The 16,740-nt window shown below is 37.9% G+C and overlaps 2 protein-coding genes across 2 annotated transcripts; one reads left to right on the top strand and one right to left on the bottom strand.

The window, feature by feature from the left end:
• Positions 1-32: 32 nt before the first annotated feature.
• Positions 33-3,196, bottom strand: LOC103701623 (putative 12-oxophytodienoate reductase 4). The gene is made up of 5 exons (XM_008783759.5): positions 3,059-3,196; positions 1,597-1,737; positions 1,294-1,424; positions 908-1,081; positions 33-763 (listed from the first exon to the last, which is right to left on the bottom strand). Exons 1-5 carry the CDS (start codon positions 3,115-3,117, stop codon positions 171-173), a joined length of 1,098 nt encoding a protein of 365 aa, XP_008781981.3. The 5' UTR covers positions 3,118-3,196; the 3' UTR covers positions 33-170.
• A 7,652-nt stretch (positions 3,197-10,848) lies between these two features.
• Positions 10,849-16,404, top strand: LOC120106679 (uncharacterized). The gene is made up of 2 exons (XM_039119713.3): positions 10,849-11,004; positions 16,017-16,404. The coding sequence occupies exons 1-2, from the start codon at positions 10,929-10,931 to the stop codon at positions 16,253-16,255; spliced, it is 315 nt and encodes a 104-aa protein (XP_038975641.1). The 5' UTR covers positions 10,849-10,928; the 3' UTR covers positions 16,256-16,404.
• The last annotated feature ends 336 nt before the right edge of the window (positions 16,405-16,740 follow it).

Below are 16,740 nucleotides of genomic sequence, written 5' to 3'. Positions count from 1 at the left end.
AAAAAAAATATTGGCATATGCAAAGCACCCCGAACAGCAATACCACTGCTTTATTGTGCAATAATTGAGTTTAAATATAATTTTTTTTTTATGGAATAAGTTGCAACATTCTTTATATGAAAATAGACACAAAAGTGTCCCTCGTTATTTTTTCTCCATAGCAACGAAGTTTAATTTTTGCATTCCAGGACTGGGTAGTCTGTGTATCCAACAACAGGATCCGGTGTATAGAACGTGGACCTATTATACTTGTTAAGAGGAGCATTGAGCTCAAATCTTCTAGGCAGGTCAGGATTAGCCAAAAACTGGCGACCAAATGCCACCAAATCAGTGTAACCTTCTGCCACAACCTTGTTCCCTTCCTCTCTATCATATCCTCCAGCAGCAATGAAAGTTCCCTTGAAAGCCTTCCTCATCGGAAGCAGCCTGTGAGGTATTTGGCGCCTCCCATCCACAATGGCCATCCTGGGCTCAATCAGATGACAATATGCAATGCCATACTTGTTCAGTGCCTCCACCATGTAAAGACCAAGGGCTTCTGGATTTGAATCCCAGCACTCCATGTAGTCGGAGAAGGGCGAGAGACGCATTCCAACTCTGTCAGCTCCGATCTCTTCGACGATCGCTTCGGCTATTTCTAAAGCAAAGCGGCATCGATTCTCCAAGCTCCCACCGTACTCATCGTTCCGATCATTGACGCTGTCTTTCATGAATTGTTCGATGATGTAGCCATTTGCGCCATGAATTTCAACTCCATCGAAGCCTGTGAATCACAAGGAAATGTGCATCAAATGCTTGTCACGTTGGTGACAATATATGCATGCAGCATGCTTTTAAGTTTTTTCTTCTTCCTTTCCCTTTCTCGTTACAGAACTGAAACAGCGGCACTAGAGAGTGTAACAATTACCAGCTTCAATGGCATTCATTGCAGCAAGTCTGAAATCATTGACGATGCGAGGGATTTCCTCAGTTCTTAATCTCCGTGGAGGAGAGAACTCTTCGACACTGCCATCGTGAAGGGTTACAGGTGCGATCCCCCTGTCCGTGCTAGAAATCGGTGCTTGTCCATTAGGTTGGTAAGCTGTGTAAGACACAAACATGTTAGAAGCATATCTGATGATGTGGAGACACTATACTATCATGATGATGTGTGGAGATTTGTGTGCATGAATCTCCAAGGATTCTCATGTCTAATCCCTTTGATCATCTGATATTTATTTTTTGGACTAGATAGTGCAAAGAGTAGCAGTAGATGCATGCAGATGTGACGCTACAGTAGAGAACAATTAATACCGTAGCTAGAAGTCCTCCCCACATGCCAAAGTTGGCAGAAGAATAGCCCACCCTTGGCATGGACGGCATTCACAATCGGCTTCCAAGCTTCCACCTGTTCCTTTGTCCATATCCCAGGAGTGTCCGGATATCTAACAAAAGATCGACCCAAAAAAATAAAGACAATGAGATCGACTAGGAGAGTTTTTCCTTCAAAAATGTGGTAGATTAAGTGAAGAATTAATGACCATTTGAAGGATCTTATAAAGTCAATGCTTAAGAATATGACATGATAGAATGGATTAGAGCTTCCAGTGGTCATACCCTTGGGCCGTATCCGAGACCCCAGTGGCTTCGGTGACGAGAAGGCCTCCCTTGGTGGTCCTCTGAGAGTAGTACAAGATAGCATGTGGTTGTGGAACATTACCATAGGATCTTGATCTTGTCATTGGTGCCAAAACAATCCTGTGTACAAATGGAAACGAAAATACTGCCTTATATCAGAATCCTGTGTTCATAATTCCTTGCTTGAAATTAGAACATACTCTCCAAGGAGGGAACAAGTTTTAGCCTTTTTCCTCAAATCTCCCTTTTCTACGGATATTCAGAAATATATACATTCCGATTATTTGCAGAGGCAAAGCAATTAAGTTTGAGCAAAAACAAAATGAGCAAACATATTATTACTGTAATTTCACTCCAAAAAATTACTAGTAGAACTGACGCCATGGGTGTCATCATGTTGAGAAAGTGGTTGCCGACCTTATGAAAGTCTTTTGAGCAAAATGTTTGCTATATAAAGTTGCGGACCATATAAAATAGTGATATCTATCTATCTATATATATATATACATACATATAGCAATTTATACATACATACATATATGTATGTATGTATATGTATATATATATATATATATATATATATATATATATATATATATATATATATATATATATATACACGTATGTACATATGTACATATATATATATATGTATGTATATATATATATATATATATATATATATATATATATATATATATATATATATATATATATATATATATATATATATATATATATATATATATGTATGTATGTACATATATGTATGTACATATGTACATACATATATATGTATGTACATATGTACATACATATATATGTATGTATATGTACATACATATATATGTATGTACATATGTACATACATATATATGTATGTATATGTACATACATATATATGTATGTACATATGTACATACATATATATGTATGTACATATGTACATATATATGTATATATATATATGTGTGTGTGTGTGTATTACATATTTACATTTATGAATGTAGAAGAGAAACAGTGGAGGCCGAAAACTCTCAGCGTATTTGGGAAAAAATGTATGTCTGAAGCCTGCATTGAAAAGTGGCGTCGGCAATTTTCCAGCACCTCCATGGCAGATCTCCAACTTTGGTTGCATAAATTAGCTTTTTCCTTCGTTTCCTACATTTCCTTAAGAGTTCCAACAACCACAACAACTGTAAAAGTGGGAACTAAAACAACAAGCCTCCCAACATTGCTTCCTCGCCCTTAATTTCTTAAGCAATTAACAGCCAAGAGCGAATGGATCAAACCAAAGTATTCAAGATGCACAATTAGAAACCACTTGGAGAGCTTTTTTAATTACCAATATATATACGTAAATGGAGTTGAGAGATCAAATTTGTGAAATGATTACTGGGTTCTAAGAACAATTGAAGAGCAAGTAAAAAAAGGTACTGACCTATGAGAAAGATCGAATTTGCCCACTTTGTGCGGAGTCAGAAGAGGGATGGCAGCCATCTTAAGAAAAAATTATGTAGATCAGGCTCTTTAGAGAGTTGCTTGATGGGTTGGTGGAATCTCCGTTCTTCTGCTTTCCTGCTCCTCTCTCGGGAGCGTTGTATGGTATTTATAGAGAGGTTGGAGAGACGTTGAGGGGCATTTGTGGAATCTAATAGAGTCGCCGCAGCTCGCCCCAAGACCGCGCCGCAAGTCCACAGAGATGGGCTTCTTTTTTATTTTATTTTATTTTATTTTATTTTATTTTATTTTGTTTTATTTTTTTGGTATAATGGCTGTTCACACCCGCCGAAGGGGTTGTAGCCAACAAATTTTTTTTAAAAAAATGACAAATGGTGACACGTTGTTACTTAGATAAAGGCTTCAGAGTGGTAGGCTGCGAATGAGGCTGTCTAATCAGCCATACTATTTTTTTTATTTTTTGCGCTTTGGTAGGTTCATCATATAATGCGTGTACGAATACATCTAATAAAATCAGAGAATACGAGCTCACGGAATGTCCGAGACAGCTTCCCCTCTCTTAACCATAAGGTATACCTTGAATAGTTAGCCATATAAGCAGCCATATAGTCAGTAACCTCATTGGCCTCTCTAAATACATATTTGACCTGAAAGGCCACCCCATTCCTCATCATCATCTGGATGTTCCGTAGCAGAGGGTGGTCCGAGCTCACATCCCTTGGACCTCCTTGAATCCAACTGATCATCGTTATTGAGTCGTCCTCCAAGATGACCGAACTGGCCTACAGCACTCACCTTGCATGTTAAAAGCCCGCCTAGGCCGTCCTCAACTTTGCCATGGAGACCGAAGTGTCGAATAATTATCAACCGTCCGTTTTTTTTTGGTAGAAACGACTACTCATATCATATAAATCTAACGTGAGTATAACCTGCCAAATCATGGGAAAGTACTAAAAACAAAGGAGGAGGAACGTCTGAAGTAGACATCCAAAAAAAATCCCTGGAGTGTCGGGTTACAAAGGAGACGACCCAATCTGCTGCCCTGTTCGCCTCCCTAAACATGTGTGCTGCCTAAAAATCATCCATCATCTAAGCTATCCTAAGAGACTCCCGAATAAGGGGATGGCCATCCTTATACCTGTCCGCCCCCCAGATCCAGTCGATCACCACAGATGAGTCCTCCTCGAGGTACATCCGCTTGACACCAAGTACCTACCTGGCGTATAATATACTCTCCTAGGCTGCCCGCAGCTCTGCTTCGACTACTGTAAGCCCTGGCCTGCGCCGCTTTCCTGCAACAAGCATCCTCCAATGGTGGTCCCTGATCACAAATCCAATCCCTCCAATCATACTATCTGCTGATCTACTGCCGTCAAAGTTTACTTTGAGATAGCTAGAGGATGGGGGTACCCAAAAAATAAGGGCAAACTGTAGTACTGAATCAGCATGAGGAGTATCTAGATATCCCTAGCCATTCTGGAAGAAAACCGTCTCTTGTTCGTCGAAGTGTCTGAAACGGAGAAGCCCAAACATCCAATGTGATTTTCCAAATTGCCCTCCACTATTTGTTCACGTGATGGTCCGGTCAACGTGGAAATAGTCGCCATTCGCCTCTCTCTGACGCTTGGGCGGTTGCTGGTTTATTTTATTTGACTAGGGAGAACTCGCACGTGGCCCGCCGAGAATTATTTCGACTCTTCCGTCATCCCATACGTCATGGCCAACCAAATATAGGAGGGGGACAATTCCAGTTCAACACCCTAATAGGGTGAGGTACTCGAGCCAGAGCTAGTGGTACTGGACAGCGATTCTAACCTCATGGTTCCAAGTTCGAGTCGCTGCAGCGACGATTAAAATATGGCTTCGACCACTGCTTGGACATGAGGCATAGGACCGCTCTTGGACCGCTAGTAGCCGGAGTGGTGCCAGGTGTGACGTACTCACACTTGGAACTCAAGCCAGAGCCCAGAAGGATAGCTGAGCCGGGCCCATGGGTGGGGAATGCATGAGTAAAACCGGTCGGGGTGCCCAACACATGGCCATTTCTATCCGTATCGAACATTCTCCTGGCGGGGCGGGGGCCCAGTGGAGGCTGCTACACGGGGGTGGGCTTGTCCCTTCCTCCCTCCTACCCCTTTTTATTAGCAAAAAAAAAAAAAAGGGTGAGGTACTTTGTTTCACCCGGTATTGTACCTGTTCAAGCTAAATTTGGAGTATAGCTCCTCTTTTTCTTTCATATAATCTAAAATCACGGTATTACCAAAATCATCATATTACCACAATCATCTTTGCAACCTTGCTTTGTCACGGGGGTGGGCTTGTCCCTTCCAAACACATCACTTGAGTCGAGAATACAAGTTCCATGCATCTGAATCAAGTACTCACTCGACACCATAAAACATGATATAATAGTACACATTCCAAAATACAATGAAATATATAGTTCACATACATCTGGTAGCAAGTATAATCTAACAACTCCTCACCTTTGGGATCCTGAATCATAATCGGCGAGCCCTCTGTGGCTCCAAAAAAAAGATATACAAAAGTTACATTAGCTAATGGCTAAATAAGAGATATTTCGTACCTTTTGTAAATGCTATATATATATATACTTACTCAAAAGAGTATAGTTATTAGAAATTCGTATGCTAGCAAATAAGCATTTATATTTTTATATTTGCTGCTCAACAAATCCAATATATGAATCACATATCATCAAAATAGAAATTCGAACATATATATCACATATTATCAAAATAACAATTTCATTCGATAATGGTTTTAAATAAATTATTTGATCTAAGAGGATTATCTGACTCGATGTTCACAGCTTTAGCCACTGTAGGTAGGGCTAGATAGGGTTCAAGAGCGAGATCCGCCATATTAGAAAACTAAATTTTCAAAGTTCATAGCTTGGTTGTACGACACTTGATTGAGATGATCTTTTTTTTTTCAAATCGGATAATTTTTTGAGATCTATAATATGGCACCACCCCTTACAAGATGTGAAGTAGCTAGAGCTCTGGCCCAATTTTCATTATTTGGATCTCGAAATAGGTTGGTCAAATCGAAAATTTTCTTTTTGAAAAAGTTTTGACCGGTTGTATCTCCTAATTCAGAAAGAATTAAGTGGAATGATTGAAGGCAAAGTTGATGTAGAGACTACATATCTTCCAAATTTTATTAGCTTTATGTATTTATTTTCATCAATCACGTCTATTTTGAAAGAGTTAGTTTTGTTCAAACTTGGAGAGGAATCCAATCCGAATTGTACAAAGAAGAACTTCATTATTATAAATAGCAATTACGTATCTCATTTTTTTTGGAAGATCAATGAAAAAAAATAGGACATAAATCCTACTTTCGCCAATTTCTCCATGGTTTTCAAAATTTTCTCGAGAGATTTAAGTGGAGTAGGTTAAGAAAATTCTTCTTTCTTTCCAATCAGATCAGGTGTCGACATGGGCGAAGGGAAGGGGGCAAGCGCAGATGGTTGCCTTCCTATATTTATCCGCCCGAGGATCCCATCCCAAACCACACCTACTCTCTTCCCCTCTCTGGCCCTCATCTCTTGCTCTACCACCACTCCCTTGCTAGACCCCATCCCCTAGTCCACAGCTGAGATGAGCCTCTCCACCTTTTGGATCCCTTGCTCCACCTCTATTTTTGTCTCCACCTTCCATGATTTCCTCATCACAGCCTTGGTCGAATTTTGCTACCTTATTGGCTACTGAGCCTGTAGCTACGCTAGAGTTGCTGTCCCGCTACCCCTTTAAGAGTGCTACATACTAGCAATTGAACCTGTTGCGGGCCTTCCGACCCAACAGCAGCACAGTCCTTCACGAGGTATTGTTCGCTCTGGGACTCCGGCCCGCGCGTCCAGCGCTACGGAGGGAATTTTTTTCCGGCCTGCGCGTCCAACGCTGACAGGAGGATACCCGCACGGTTTTGCCCTTCAAAAGGCACCTCGTGAGGAAAGAGGTTTCCCCTCCTTATAAGGCGCGGACCTTTTCGCTGCCTAGTTGGTATGGGACTAAATTTGGGCCCTTCCCACATCATAGCCCCCCCAGCGGGAAGGTCCTGTGCCGGTTTTCAGCCGGGACAGCTCCCCAGGCCCGGGGAGAGTTTCTATGTGCGGGCGAGCCCTTCCTCTAGCGCCATCTGTTGCGGGCTTTTCGATCCGACAACAGCACAGTCTCAACCAACTGACGACAGAGAACGGCCTGCGTCCCCCGTGAGGTATTATCCACTCTGGGATTCCGGCCCGCGCGTCCAGCGCTACGGGGGGAATTTTGTATCGGCCCGCGCGTCCAGCGCTGACGGAGGATACCCGCACGGTTTTGCCCTTCAAAAGGCGCCTCGTGAGGAAAGAGGTTTTCCCTCCTTATAAGGCGCGGACCTTTCCGCTGCCTAGTCGGTATGGGACTAAATTTGGGCCCTTCCCATATCAGAACCTAAATTCTATAATTTGGGTTCAAATAGGCTAGTCTAGTCTTCTTTTTTTTTTTTTTATTTGGAAAAAGATTTTGATAGGATGCATCGCCTAATCCCAGTGTTGTCAGAATTGAACTGGACCAACTGATTCAACTAGTTGAATCGAGAACCAGTCAGCTAACCGATCCGATGTATACAATTTAAACTAGATTGGCTGAAAATTGGTCCAAAATTGGATGAATTATCCGAACCGGATGACCCATTTGAACTGGACAAATCATGGCTGGAATTTTGGTTTAAATACTTTAATTTAAAAGGTTGAATTACTTACTTGCTTACCCCAAACTCAAAAGCTCGGTACCCTAAACTAAAAAACAAATAGAACCCAAACAAAAGAAAGCTTCCATTGCGCTTATCACCATCACTACCATAATTAGATTTGCTTTTTTAAATATTAAATTAGGACATCATGCCGATGTCAGCATTTTATAAACTAGTTGAACCAGAAATCGACCAATAAAATGGTTCAACATCTAGTAAATTTTTTTAAAAAATACACAATTTAGGTAGAATTAGGTAGAGCGAGTGAAGATAAAGTTGATGTAGGTGTTCACATCTACCTTCTATAGGATTTTAGTTTTTTCGTACTAATTTTTACTAGCTCTGTTTATTTTAGAAAAGATAGTCTTTCTCAAACTAGAAGAGATATTATATCCAAATTATATATGGGTGGACCTCATTTTGTAAATAGATACTATATATCTTAGTTTTTTTGGAGGATCAATGAAAAAAATGGAACCTAAACTTTACTTTCGCTAAATTTTCTACTATTTTTAAATTTTCTTGAGAGATTTGAATTGAGTAAATTAAGAAAATTTTTTCTTCTCCTCAATCAGGTCAATATGAATGGGGGCTATGCCCGTTGGCTGACTCTTTAGTATGAGACAATAGTGGTGGTGATCGCTGTTGGGGGAAGGTGGGAGTGTTGCGCAGATGAATGGATATAGTGGTCATATGGCAGATTAATTCGATTCTTTGGAAGAAAAAGGTTCACATTTTTGATTGAGTACTTTAAAAAATGCCAAAAAAAAAATGCATGGTTTAAGGGCTCGCAATCATTATAGAACAATCCTCCTACATAAGATTTGAAATAAGAGACCTAAGTCTCCATTTTCCTAAAAAAAAAAAAAGGAAAAAAAGAATCACCACAACTATAAGAGGATCCAAAAATGATCATACAGACAATCCAGGCTAGAGGAGAGTAAGCTTGGCCCATTATAATTTCAGGTTTTTATGAAAAAGTTAAAATTTTTTTATATAGTTTTCTTGATCTTTATGTTCTGTTATTCTTTTACATTTTTCAGTAAACAACAACTAACTAGATTACAAGTTCAAGACAATAAACAGAGCTATGACACAAAGCAGTGAAAAGTAATTGGGTCATGTGGACTCTCTCTCTCTCTCTCTCTCTCTCTCTCTCTCTCTGGTTTTACTTTCTACCCATTAATTCCAGCATGCTGATGCAAATCATAGACTTTCTCTGTTGACTCATCTGGTATCATTTATACGCCGTTTAGGATTTTGACCATGGAGACTGCTTTGGCTGACTTTTGGTCGAACATTTTGTTAGATGTGAGAAGATCTTGTGGCCTTTCCTTTGGGCTGGTTGGCTATTTACCTTTTTCAGTTCTTTAATCTTCCTCGATCCAGTTTAAATAATTCTGTATTTATTTTTGTTTGAAGAAGTCAACCAAGAAAAACACTAGTGTATATCAAACGTATAAAAATGCTATACTAATTTTACGTACGATCGTCATATAGTTTACCGACAATCTTTCCAAACTTAACATTACCATTTTCACATATAACCCCTATCTAATGCTATATTAATGAATTAGACACTGGTGAGATAAAACCACCTTACCGTTTAGACAATACAGCCCTCCGACACCCGATCCCCGTCTGTCCGAAAAAGGAGTGAAAGGAAAAACAGGGACTTGCTTCCAAGTGCATCAATCTAGAAAAATGATTGTATTTCATAGACTTCTAAAAAATTAGAATAAATTATAAATTTTTTTTTCTGAGATTAGAGATAAATTATATTTATACAAAATAGTATGAAAAATCTATGCTTTAAATCATAAGTTAATAGAATATTAGTCAAACCGTTAACTTTTAATTGGACCCAAAATTTATGTTTATCACACTGATACTCAATATTTTGTAAAACCTCCAATTACACCCAGTTAAATTGACTTAGTGAAACTATTTATATATTGTAAAAAGTCAAAATTATCCCTATAAGAAAATAAGGCTCCTCTTCACTTTTCCGACTCTTCGATCTCTTCAAAGTCTTCCATCCTTAAGAGTCTTCTTCTTTTCGAGATTAAGTAGCTAGGATTTCTTTCTTGCTTCGTCAACCTGCCGTGAGCGTCCCTTCTCAACGAGCAACCTACAACAAGCTTTTTTCACAATCAACATCTATAAACGAGCATCCTTAATTTCCGACTAGTATTTGACAACGAGCATCCTTTCTGATTAGGTTTTGCTTTCGCTTCCTTGCCCAACATGTCACAGAGGTTAGGGACACATGTGTATCATTTGTTGATTTTAAGTTCTACTTATCTAGTATCGTAGATATGATTCTTTAACATTATTGCTGTAGATGAAGATTCTTATATCTATATATAAAATTATGATAACTCTAGCAGTCTATCATTAAAAGGATCTAAATCAGTATGTGCGTGAGAACTCTTCTTTTTGGAGGGTGCATCAGTTGTAGTTCCATGGCCTGATTTAAACTATGAAGTAGCTGGCTTAAGCGACAAAAACTCTTATTACTAGTTCCATGCAGCCGAAAAATTTATAAGCATCTGCTTGCTTGAGAGATCTGTATTATTTTTTTCTTGGTACAAAGCTCTTTTCTATGATCCATCAAGATCAAGCTCCAAACCTATGACGCCTTATGGATGCTCTCCTCCTTGGATAGATATCATATCACTTAAGACTAGTTTGTTATTTTCTAAAATTTTTCTATTATGGCATTTTAGTCTCATTTAAGTTAACGATTTGGCTAACATTTTATTATTGGTGGAAGTATTGAATAAAAATAAATCTTAGGAAGATAAGCATAGGTTTTTCAAACTACTGGATATAAATATATTTTATCTTTAATCTCAAAAGATATTTTATAATTTATTTATTACTTAAAAGCGATCTTAACTTTTTTATATGAGATGAATGGATTCATTAACTTTGTTAATTTAATTGAATATGATGATAGATTTTATAAATTATTAAATATAAATATAATAAATATAAATATGAAGCGGTGGTTTTTGTAATTTACTCTAAAAGTTATATACCTCCCTGTGATTTTATTATTACAAGCACGCAGGACTCGAGGCAGAGCGATGACCGGAGACGCCGGCGGACGATCCTCGCGACGACTCGTCCTCCTCGCCTCGATTTTTCTCCAATTGATCCCAGGTTTGGCTCTCCTACGACGTCAAACATTTACTTCTTATTAAGAATTTATGGGAAAATTTTTCTTTTTTCTTTTTTTTTCCTTTTTATCCATCAATACCTCTCGATTTCTCTTAAATTAGATCTCATATGAACTGCCCCCTTCCTCCATAATATTCTTGAAATTTCTTAGATTTTTCCTTCCTTATTGATCTCGGGAATCTGAGTTTAGGTTTTTGAGATCTTGTTCTAGGGAGAGGGTTAACTTTGTGAATTTAATTTTGCCTTTTCTCTCCTTGCAGTTTAATTTTCTTCGGATTGGTGGCATGTTGCTGTAGTATACAGTCACGATAATGATTTTGGCATCTATCTCTAGGTTTTAGTTTTTGAGTTTTAACCCTTAATTTCCTTTTTTGTGCTTTTTCTTTGAATCTAAAAATTATTCAGAGTATTTAATTTGTGGATTTTTAGCTCGAATTTACAGGGTTGGAGCAGTAGAACTGTAAGGATTAAGGACATAGAATTAGGGACTGAGGGCAGTCCGGATCTTCGAGAGAGAATTTTGGATGATGGGTTGACAAGCACTAGCCTATGTAGCTTGAAATACTTTGACAACTTGGACGGAATCACTCACTCTATCATTAATATGAATATATTCTCATTTTATGCTTATAGAGATGTTACAGGGAGAGCGGATGATATTTACCGAATTTCTTTGTGCTTAATCTTGATAAGAAGGAAAATTGGATAATAAGAGACATTCTTGATGCTCTTTAATACTAATTATTGAGAAGAATTGATGTGGCAAATGTTGGAAATCCTGATCAAAACTTAGGATAAAGTTAATATTAGGTTTGGATGAGTTAGGCTGATGTTGGATTGAGTTGATGTGGTTTTAGGATATGATAAAAGCTTAGCACCGTGATGGAGTTTGTGGGTTTCAGATTAAGTTTTTTAGTAGTATAGTTATGATATTGTGAAGATTGAAGTAGTTGGGACTTTGCATATCTCTTAGCTCGGCTCATGTGCACTATGCATATAGAGAACAAAGTAACAAAGTTTACAGTGGATTGAGAATTCTATTCTAATATGATAAGGACTCGGGAGCAGTGGTTAGTAGTTGTATGGCTTATCTAGCCATGAATCTCTAGAATGTGAAGTCTCTAGTAGAGTGTGAGTATATATATATATCAGAGACAAGTCACTAATAAAATTTTATTTTGTGTACTCATTCTTTAGCTCTCTCTCCTCCTTTTCCCATCATGCTGTTTATGTTTTCTTAAACTTAAGCAGTTCTACAATTGGTATCAGAGCCTAGGAGAGGCCTGTTGGAGCAATGCTATTAGAGCAATGACAATGGCGACTGCATATTGAGCATGTAATGTCCCTAGAGATTGGAAACAAACACTTCTTCAACTGCAACTTAGAAGTCCAAGATGGAGTGGGTCATGGACACAGATTGGTGGATCTAGCCAGGACTATTGAAGTTTGATGAAAGAAACTTTGTGCATTGAAAGATCAAGATTTGGCATTTTTCATATGTGAACAGCAAGATCTGTGCAATCTTCAACTTTCTAGTGGTTGAAGGAGTGCTTGTTGCAGATCTCTTGTGACACCGCTTGCTCGATATGTGGTTGTTCTTGTCGTTGCTCTGCTTGGGTTCTCATAGTTGTAGAACCTTGCAGGTACAAATTAACATGGAAGGCATGTTGGGAATAGATGGGAGGAGATGAGAGAGATGCAAGATAACACACCAAAATAGTATTTGATTATTGAATTCTCTCTACCTAAAATTACAATCAGACACAAGAGGTATATATAAATTTACATGAAGGGATAGTAATTAACACCAATGGACCTGGTTTCAGTTCTATCCTTACTCTTCTTTTACCTATCTAAAAGAAAAGGTGCTTCATACGGACTCTAGCCACCGTACCACATCTCTCTACTAAAGACAAAACCTTGCATTTGTTAAGGACTTGTTTCCCCTATTCACCAAAAAAAGACTTACTTCTTGCACATCCAACTTATCCTATCTTATCATACTCCATAGTAGACACAAAGTCTAACAAGAGTTAAACAACAAGTTATGACTAAACAATATTATACATTTAAGGACCCAAGAGTTGGACTCTAACTTCTAGGTTTGGTTTATTCTTTCCAACAGTCCACCTTATCAATCCTATGAGTCGCCTATGTTGTCAAAGTCATCTCCATCGTTGTGATTGGTATATGTGATGTATCACCATGCCATCAATCATCCCATGCTATTAATCTAGACCATCCATGCTTACGCACCTTCAAATCTTCCTTGTCAGCTGCACACAATTGGTACCATGGATAATTTACTCCAAAAATTTCTATTTGATCTGACATCATGCCCTATGGCAGATCATGATGACATACACCATCTGATCTGCATCTTCTTAGCTGCACTTATCATCTTCTATGCTTTCTTGGATCTTGTTATCAACTAGGAGCTTCACATTACCACACAGTTTCTTCATCAACTAACTCTCCTATAATAAAATCTCCTGAACCTGTCATTTAGAGGCACTAAAATCTCCGAACTGCCAATGATAATTGAATAGATATGAACATCTTGATTTTGAGGGGCTCCTTCAGTCACAATTATGGATGCCTCTTGATGTTCATCTTTGAACTGTTCTACATTGTATTATTCTATATGGATCATGTCCTCTGACTCTTTCCTGTCTTTTACAGGCTCGACACATGGATTAGCAACACAAATAAAATTAGATTCAGGAGAAGTGGTAATACTAGATTATCGCCTTCTCATAGTGAGGATCAACATAATTATTTCCATTTCCATGTTTATGATCACAATCACCACCTTCTCCATGATTTGATCTTGCTTCCTTCAGTCCTTGGGCTTCATTGTACATCTTCTTTAGAAAGTGCCATGCTTCTTTCGATTTATGCACCCTTTTTATCTTCTCAAAGGTATTCTCATTGATGACCTGGTAGATGTAGGATAATGCTTCTTTGTCCTTCTTTCAATCTTCTAATAGCATCTTCTATGCTTGAGGGAGTATCTCAAACTCTTGTTCGCCGGCCGCCTTACTGTAGCCATATTCAGTCACATCCATTAGCTCTTCAGATGTGAAAAAAAACGCATCTTGATCTTCCGGTGCTCGAAGGAGTGTTTATTAAAGGAATGTTCTAATTGAAGGAGTGTATATTGCCAATCTCTTGTGATGTTGCTCGCTCGATATGTGGTTGCTATTGCCAATGCTCTAACAGGCCCCTCTTGGGCTTCGATACCAATTCTAGAACCTCTTGGGTTCAAGAAAACATGGACTGCATGGTGGGATAATAAGGAGGAGAGAGAGCTAATGAACGAGAACGCAGTAATATCTTTTTAACTTCTTTTTAATCTATATGTTGAACAGCATTTTATATATAAAGTTTTTCACATTCTATAAGCAAACAACTACGTAAGCCATGCCACTATTAACTATTACTCCCAAGTCCTAATCATATTATAATAGAATTCTCAATCCATTACATACGTTACTTTGTACTCTAATTGCATACTGCACATGAGCAAGGTGCAAGTCTCAACTACTTCAACCTTCACAATAACATGACTTATACTACTACAAATCTAAGTCCAAAACCCACAAACTTCTTCACCGTGCTGAGCATAGACCATTTCCTAAAACCGTATCAATTCTATCCAACTTCACCCTAACTTATCCAAACCTATACTAAGTTTGGATTAGGACTTCCAACAGCAAAGCACTATTGTTGACTATCAAAAGATATGGATTAAATGGGTGGTGTGAATGTTGTGGACTCAGAATATATATGTGCTGGGTCAGCTGTATGATATAGTAGGCTGGTTGAATTTTTTCTGTCATGCTGCTAGATAATTCTTGGCACCATTTGGGAACCATGCCTTAAGTGTTAGTTTATGCCAGAGTTTCTCATGAATATTATTTACTCGGGCAGGCATTCTAAAATCTTTTGGTTTTGGCTTGTTGTGCTGATGATGAGCATGTTGACATAAATGCAAGTGATGATGCAGCATCTACCAGCATTAATGTGCTCATAAGATACATTAGATGAAAACATGAGACTTTTCGTTGCTAGTGATATATCTTGGACTAGGTTAGAATCTCTTACATTATTAGACTGTTTAAGTGAAGTATGTTGGCAGCTTCAAACAATATAAATTGGGGTTTCTTGTTAAATTTGACATAGCTCGAGCTTCCTCTAATTCAATATTTTGTACATCTCATTTGGGAATTGTGGCTTTCTGAGATAAGAGGCAGACATGGAAATCCTTAGAAGTGTCTTCTCAGTGTCAGAACAACATGAGTTTTCTTGCTATGAGTGGTTTATGTATGTTATCCTTTTTGAAAATTGTTATTATATTCACCAATTTATCACCACCACTAACTCTAATACAAATTTGTACTTATGCCTCCAAATTAACTCTATTAGACACAAATCCCTGCTTATAATTTGTAAAGTGTTTTTGTTAAAAAATTTGACAAAATTGCAGCTCAGTTTATAATAAATCTTAAGAAGAAATGATTTGAGGCCTACAAACAGGAATTTGTGTTGACTATGAATCTTGGTGGCTTTAGTCTTGAAATGCACGGTTTAATTCAGTTTATTTTCTCTGACTTATATGTGCAAGCCAGACTTCAATGAGTGTAAAAATTCTCTCTCTGTCTCTTTCTCTATGTAATTTGTCTGGCACAATGGCTAAATGCGTGATCTAGAAGAAATTTCCTACAGTTACATTTATATTAGTCTCTGACTTTTCTCATACTGCAAGTTATTTTTTACCTTTATTGGATGAATGTCAACATTCTTCAGATTATATATATATCATATATAAGAGATTTTGAGAAAATAATCTATATAAACTCAGTTACTTCTTGTTCAGTGACAGTGGGATGAGTTATTCTCTGTGTTTTTGATCTTTCTAATTTTTTAACATGTTTTCTTTGCATTCATCATTGTTTCTTTGCACCCTGAGTAGAATATTTTCTTCTTACTAGGTTTATCTGATAATCCATCAACTCCTGATGGAGTAAAAGCCGATACCCATCCTAATTCCAGGAGCAACACTGGGCTTAAGGTGCTGTTCATTTTGCTTGGGGTGGCCACACTTGTGGTATTGTCTGTTTTCTTGTTCAAGAAGTGGCAGAAAAGGAAGAGAGAAGAACAACATGCCCGACTGCTGAAGCTTTTTGAAGATGATAATGAGCTTGAGCTTGAACTTGGTCTTCATGATTAAGAAGTTTACTTCTTCATCAAATGAATGCAATATATGGCAGAGGTCATATTGAATTATATATATGTATAATCTGTGTACTGAAGCTTGTAATATTACTCTGATGAGCTTTCATTTAGTCCTATTGCCTTAACCTTTTCATTTTTGTCAAAGCTCTCTTTTCCACTTTGAATTATAAGGAAAAAATCTTTCAGAAAAAAAAGTATTATACGAACAGAAATTTGACCTCCCTTGTGCTTCATCAATAAAGATTTCTTTACTACAATCTTCATTTAATGATTTTTCAAAACAAGGCTATCTTTTCTATAGGTTGGTTTATTTCCTGTGAACCCTTTGGTAGGTAGATAGAGAGGTCTCATGCTATCAAATTACTTGATGAAATTCTGTGCTGGTAGAAAGGACACTTACAGTTAAGAAGCCATAAAGATTGACCAAAATACAAAGAACAACTTGGAGGAATGTTTCTGACTCATTACAAGGATTAGTAG

This window comes from Phoenix dactylifera, chromosome 13 (genome assembly GCF_051530095.1).
Source record: "Phoenix dactylifera cultivar Ajwa chromosome 13, Ajwa_hap1_PhDact_Kaust_v1.1, whole genome shotgun sequence".
Lineage (NCBI taxonomy): Eukaryota > Viridiplantae > Streptophyta > Magnoliopsida > Arecales > Arecaceae > Phoenix > Phoenix dactylifera.
This window is presented reverse-complemented; position numbering and strand designations above follow the sequence as displayed.